This window comes from Penaeus japonicus, unplaced genomic scaffold (assembly GCF_977035675.1).
Source record: "Penaeus japonicus unplaced genomic scaffold, GWHDUDI00000001_assembly GWHDUDI00000022, whole genome shotgun sequence".
NCBI lineage: Eukaryota > Metazoa > Arthropoda > Malacostraca > Decapoda > Penaeidae > Penaeus > Penaeus japonicus.
Window position 1 is genome coordinate 6,652,337 of NW_028234424.1, and position 7,500 is coordinate 6,659,836.

The 7,500-nt window shown below is 29.8% G+C and overlaps 2 protein-coding genes across 2 annotated transcripts in view; both read right to left on the minus strand.

Moving 5' to 3' along the window:
• Window positions 1-756, minus strand: part of LOC122246623 (uncharacterized) — an 8,961-nt gene extending 8,205 nt beyond the window's left edge. Inside the window, exons 1-2 of the mRNA XM_086549203.1 lie at window positions 747-756; window positions 191-293 (exon numbers count right to left, since the gene is read on the minus strand). Coding sequence (XP_086405329.1) covers window positions 191-293; window positions 747-756 — 113 coding nt within the window. The remainder of the gene's footprint in view (window positions 1-190; window positions 294-746) is intronic.
• A 5,203-nt stretch (window positions 757-5,959) lies between these two features.
• The window catches only part of LOC122246622 (serine/threonine-protein kinase Nek8-like), a 35,735-nt gene continuing 34,194 nt past the window's right edge, over window positions 5,960-7,500 (minus strand). Inside the window, exons 24-26 of the mRNA XM_086549402.1 lie at window positions 6,835-6,851; window positions 6,595-6,741; window positions 5,960-6,133 (exon numbers count right to left, since the gene is read on the minus strand). Of these exons, the coding sequence (XP_086405528.1) occupies window positions 5,984-6,133; window positions 6,595-6,741; window positions 6,835-6,851 (314 nt within the window). The 3' untranslated portion in view covers window positions 5,960-5,983. The remainder of the gene's footprint in view (window positions 6,134-6,594; window positions 6,742-6,834; window positions 6,852-7,500) is intronic.

Below are 7,500 nucleotides of genomic sequence, written 5' to 3' on the forward strand. Positions count from 1 at the left end.
ATCCCCTCCACCCGAAATGGTCACACGAAAGAAGGAAAAAAACAAAAAGAGAAAAGGAAAAAAAACAAGAAAAAAACAAACAAAAAACAAAACTAAATACTTCCACCTGCGTTTGACCTCCCCTCCCCATGTCCCTCACCCGAATACTGGTTATTCACACGAAAACAAACAAAACAACAAAAAAAAACACAACATTTTCCCCTTCTCCAGTATAAGTTCTATATAGAGACGAAGAGGACAGCAAAAGCCACCACGGCAACAGCCACTAACAGGAGAATAGTGAACCTCTTTGTCTTTTTCGTAGATATCAATTTCATTTTAGTTGGTATACGAGTACACAATGCTAAGTAGTTTATTGTTTAAAGTAAAAAAAAAAAAAAACATGAATATATAAATAAACAAATAATATATAAAATAAAATATATAATATTAAATAATAACATATCAATTATATAATATATAAAGGAGTTGACGTTGTTTGTAATGTTTGGGTGATTTTTTATTTTTACTTTTTGGAAAAATTGGCAAAAAAGAAAAAAAAAAACATAAAAAAAAAAAAAAAAACAAAAAAAAATAAAAAAAACAAAAAAAATAGGCACAACAAAACCAAACAAAACACACCCCAACAAAACCACCCAACAAAATATATACTGTTTTTTTTCTATTACGTTGCACCATTCTTTATATCTGCAATTCATTATTTTTATCATCACATACCTCATACAGTTATTTAGTAATCTTTTCACCTGTCCCCATCTCGTCTCTATTTTCATTTGGATTAGGACGTTTTTATTATTTTTTAGCTTTTTAGTTTATATTTTTTCTATTCCATTTTTTTCTTATTTTTAGATTTACTTTTTATTGTTTTTGTCTTTTCTTTCTTTATATCTTTACTTATTTGGTTTCTCTTTTCTTTCTTTTTTATCATTCTGCTTTTTCTTGCTTATCGTATTTTTCTGCGTCACCATAAACACACAAACAAAAAAACAAAAAAAAAACACAACATATGTGTGGATATAATATAGTGTGTGTGAACTATTTGGAGATGTGAGTGTGTGTGATTAGAGGTGATGCCGAGATGTGAGTTTGTGTGTGTGTGTATTTGAGGTAAGTGTGTGTTTGCCGATAATGTGTCGCGAGAGATGTGTTGAGTGTGTGTGTGTGTGTAGTGTGTGAGTGTTAGTGTAGTGCGCGCCGCGCCCGTTATGTGTGTATGCGCACGCGTGTACTTTCATCACTGTAAAATGGCAAGAACACAACAGATTTTTATCCAGAGTATATGTCTAAAAAAACAAAATCTACACGTAATTCTCACGAGGAAACCCAAACACTCTACGGTCGTCGCACTCCTCGTATGAAACAGATTAATCGCGATACGGTAATAGTGCAATAAGTTATGATATCACCGTATGGTATCGTACGATTTTACAGATGTAAGATACGACATTAGTATATGATTAGACGGTATGCGAAGTAAACCGATAGTAAACATTGGATACATGGTATAGTACGATAGCTTACGAAACTATGTAGTATTATACGATACAATATGATATTCATATGATATTCAAGTGCAATTTGATTGGTATACGGCACAAAACAATATAAATATTCATCGAATATCATATAAGTACAGAACTATAACAGCACGATCGTAATATCACATATATATCTCCTTATATAGCGACGATCTCAGATCACGAAATAATATTTGTTATTCCGAATCAATACGATCTAGCCACGATGAAGAAGCCACCAGAATTAAACCGCAAATACGGATCTCTCGCCTTAGTTACTAGACGTTAAATCTATGTTACTTCGAGCAACTGTTATTACATCTGCGTCTCTGATAATTAGCAAGAGGAGGCAATTAGACTGGATACTCGCTGAACTAATTAAGTGAATGTAAAATAAGATAAGTGTTTTTAGTGATTATTTGTGTGATTGTTATGCCTGTAGTTAGTTATCGGTAGATTATATGGGAAAATTATCATTAAGGTATATGATTTCCTTCCTTTATTTATTTATCTATTTATTTTTTGCTTTTATGTGTATATTGGCGAAGATATTGGATCTGAATCTTATATCAAACAACCTAATCAAATTAAGAACCAAATATAAATTTTAATGATACGCTTCATTTGCATAATCACTTTGTTGATGTTCAGGTGTGAAATATTTTTAGGTAAGCAAAGTAAATCAAAAATGTTGTTGGTAGTGAGAATAACAACCAGTTTATACCTTCATATAACTCTTAAGAGATTAGTAGCGATCATAAGGACAGCGTTGATCATGACGGTAATGATAATAATTATGATAATGATGATAAGGATAAGTAAGACAGTAGTAATGATAGTGGTCATAATAGTGATGATGATAATAATATTACAGTGATGATGATAATTATTATGAAGGCAATTATATATATATATATATATATATATATATATATATATATATATATATATATATATATATCCTATTATATATATCATGTGTGTGTGTGTGTTTGTTCTGTGTCTGATTGTCATGTGTGTTGTGTGTAAGTTGGTTGTGTGTGTTTGTGGAAGGTGTGTGTGCGTGCGTGCGTGTGTGGTGTGAGTGTTTGTGCAAACAGCGAACCACATTTCTCTCTTTATCCTGTCCTGTCTATTTATATGTAGACACACACACACACACACACACACACACACAGAAAACACCATTATATATATATACATACACCTATATATATATTATATATTTATATTTATAATATATATACATACATATATATACATAGTATGTATTATGTATAAAAATATACATATATATATATATATATTATATTCCATATTATATTGTAAACATATTATATATATATATATATACATATATATATCTAATTATATATGTTATATATGTATATATTATATATAAATATACATATATATACATATATAATATATAGCAATATATATAGTTATATTATATGGTATACATATATATATATATATATACTTAAATATATATATATGATCGATATAATATATATATATATATACATAGCTCGGCCCCTACATATATATACATACATATGTAGTATATATATATGTATATATGAGATATATGTATATATATATATATATATATATATAGAATTAAATATATATATTATCTCTGAATATATATATGTAACACACACACACACACACACCACACATATATATATATAACTATACTAATATATACTATATATATCAATTATATCAATATAATATATATATTAGTATATATTAATACATACTATATATGGTACATCTGTATTATAAATCGTATAAATTACATATAAATATATATATTATATACTTATATATATACATATATATACAATATATATGTATATATATACATATATCACTACATATATATGTATCTATCTATCTATCTATCTATCTATCTATCAGATCTATCTATCTATCTATCACATCTATCTATAATTCTATATAATATATATATATAATATATCATAGGTATTATATTATAACTCCAAATATATACATATATATAAATATATATACATATAAACATTATATCTATATATGATATAGTATGTATTATATATATATATATATATATATATATATATATATTGGAGATATATATACCCTCAACATAAACACACACACACACACACACACACACACCCACAACACCAAATACCCACACACACCCACACCATTATATAATATAAACCAATAAAAATATATCCTATAATACACATACACACATATATATATATATATATATATATATATATAACATATATATATATATATATATAATATATATTATATATATATAATATATAATTATATATATGAATTATATATATGTACACACACACACACACATGTGTGTATATATCTATCTATTCTATTAACTATCTATCTAATCATACTATCACTCTATCTAACTATCTATTATCTATATATATATATATATATATATATATATATATATATATATATTCTATATATAGTCCATATATATATATATAAGTATATATATATATATATATATATACTATATATATATATCATCGGACACCATAAATATATGTATATGATTTTTTCAAGAGACACACATATGCATTTTTGTTAGATCCTTAGGAGAATAATAAAAAAACTAGCTCTTTATACTTCTCTCAGTCAATAGAATCATATTGTATTTCAAAGGTTATGAAAATTAAACATGAAGTAAATTCCCTTTAATTCACTTTAATGTCACTCACATTTTTTCTTACATCGGATGCGTATTGTGCAACAATTCTAAAACAGATAAAATATATTCTGATAACATATTTACATATTAGATTTTAATTACAAGATTTTGTAACGACGACATAGTGTTAAAAGTGGTATTTTTTATGGAATATATATATATATATATATATATATATATACATATATATATATATATATATATATATATATATATATATAATAACCACCATATATATATATATATATCTAAATATAAATATAAGATAATTTATATATATATAATATATATATATATATATATGAAAAATATAATAAACATATCTATATATATATATATATATATATATATATTTATATATATATATCTAGAAGAAGTAAATGTATTAATAAATATATATATATAACTATATAATCTATAAAACTATATAGAAATATAAACAAATCTACTATCTATAGAATATTATAAGAGTGTGAAATGCTATTGTTAATATACAAACATCCATATATTTATATATATATATTTATATCTTATATATATATATATATATATATATATAAGTATCTACTTATATAATCAAATATGGTAATGTTCTATATATCTGTCTATATATACATATACATATCAATATAAATAAGAATGTTATGTATAAGTAAATTATATATATATATATATAAATATATATATATATAATATTAACTATATATATATATATTATCTATATATATAAACCATGTATCAATGCTTTATTGTGATTAGTATTGTGTTTTTGTGTAAGAGTGGTGTGAGTAGTAGTGTGAGTGTGTGATGTCGTAGAGTTGTGGAGTGTGCGTGTGAGTGTGTGAGTGTCTGTGACGTGTAGTGACATGTGTATGTGTGTGTGTGTGTGTGTGTGAGTGTGAGTGTGTGTGTGTGTGTGTGTGTGTTTGTGTGTGTGTGTGTTTGTGTATGTGTATATGTGTGTATGTGTATGTGTTTATCTTGAAGCTTTACACTCGAATCTATCACAGATTGCGTTATAATTTCGTATAATTTCATCGCCTACAACTTACTGCACCTTTACTCTATTTTCCACCTTTATCCTTCACCCTCTTTCTTTACTCTCATACTACCAATCCTCTCCCCTTTTTCTCCGCCACCCCCTCTGTCAACATTCATCCAGCTCCATCATCACAACCTTATATATACTCCTCCTTAAATCCATCTTTCCTTCCTCTCCACATACTCTCCCTATCTTCCTTCCTTTTCCTCTTCCTCCTCCTCCTCCTTCCTTTTCCTCTTCCTCCCCCTCCTTCCTCTTTCTCCTCCTCCTCCTCCTCCTTCCTTTTCCTCAACCACCTCCTCATCCTTAACTCTTATCATCCACTCCTCCACCTTCCTCTTTCTCCTCTCCTTCCTTTTCTCTTCACCTCCACCCAACCTATTCACATCCTCCACTTCCACCACCTATTCCTCTTCCTCCTCCTCCTTCCTTATTCCACAATCCACCTCCTCCCTCTCCTCTCCTCCTCCTTCCTTTTCCTCTTCCTCCTCCTCCTTCCTTTTCCTCCTCCTCCTCCTCCTCCTTCCTCTTTCTCCTCCTCCTCCTCCTTCCTTTTCCTCTTCCTCCCCCTCCTATCCATTTCTAATCCTCACCACTTCCTTCTTTACCTTTCCTCTCCTCCCACTCTTCCTATCCATACTCCTCTTTCTCCTCCTCCTTCTTCCTCCTCCTCCTTTCCTACATTACACTGCACACGGTCGAGTCCCTGTCTGCCCCTGCCTTCATCTCTTGCAGCTTCTCATCAATGATTTTTTGTTGCATCTCTTGCTGGCGAAAGAGCTCGGAGCGAAGTTTCTCAATCTCTTGGTTCAAAGCCTCTTCCTTCTCCTGAAGAATAAGATAAGGAAGTGGTTAGGTTGGCCCTTGCTCTCTTATCTTTTAGGACCTTTTTTTTATATCTTACTGAGTATAAGAAAGAAAATGTAATATAGCCCGTTTTTTTTTTGTATGTGTGTGTGTGTGTGTGTGTGTGTGTGTGTGTGTGTGTGTGTGTGTGTGTGTGTGTGTGTGTGTGTGTGTGTGTGTGTGTGTGTGTGTGTGTGTGTGTGTGTGTGGAGGTATGTGTAGTTGTGTATCGTAATTTGTTATACAAAATATTAGCATAACTTCCTTAATTGCCAGAAATAAATAAGAATAACGAATTAAATATCTTAGTCTGAAAAAAAAAGATTTTAACCTTATCGATCTTACTTTAAAAAGTAATAAGAGGGAAAAATCCTACAGAATTTATGATCCTTATCTTAAAGCAAACGGCGAGGGGAGGGAGGGGGGGGGGGTATCCTACTGACCTTAGCAATTTTCTTGGCCTCCTGGTGTACCTTCTCATTATTAGGGAGCGCCTCCCCCCTGCCCCTTCGCTGCTGGACCCTTGCGTTACTCCTCTTGGGTGGAGGTTTTCCATTATGTTCAGGGGCCGGTACAAAAGGTCCCTTTAACTTTTTGGTTATTTTCCAATCTATACAAAATTTAAAGGTGCGGTACTTACAACAAAGGGGTTACAATATATGTTTTCAAGGGGGAGACCTTGCTGGCTCCATTGATGGCTCTGTGTAGGCAAGGTCACGTAAGGTCATAAGGTCATTTCATATCTTAAAAGATATGTTTGGAATATAGCGTCATAACCGTGAACAAGGAAAGGTCGAGACGAAAAGACGAACGAAACTACGCGAAAAAACGCGAACGAAAAACGGAAAAACGGGAAAAGAACGAAAACGCGAAGGGGGAACGACGACCACGAAAGAATATGAAAAAAACTTATCATGAACAAAACGAAAAAGAATGAAAATGAAAAAACGATCCGAAAAGAATGACGCGAAAAGAATGTTGGAAAAACAAAATTATGAAATTGACTGGAAAAAATGAAAATTAAAAGAAAATGGATGAAATTAAGAAAAGCGGAAAGAATGTGAATCGGAAAGAATAGAATAATGAAATGTGGGTGAAATTCGGAACGGACGAACCCGGAAAACGGAATGAAAGCATGAATGAAAACGAAAGAAATTGAAAAAAACAAGAAAGAATGAAAAAAATATGCAATCCGGAAAAAAAGACAAGAAAAGAATTTGAAAAGAATGAACGAAAGAAAATGGAAGAAAAATATAAAAAGGAATTATATTGAAATGGTTGGATAAACGAATGAAAAATTCAAAATGAAAAAAGAAGATATGAGAAACAAAAATGAAAAATGACCGGAA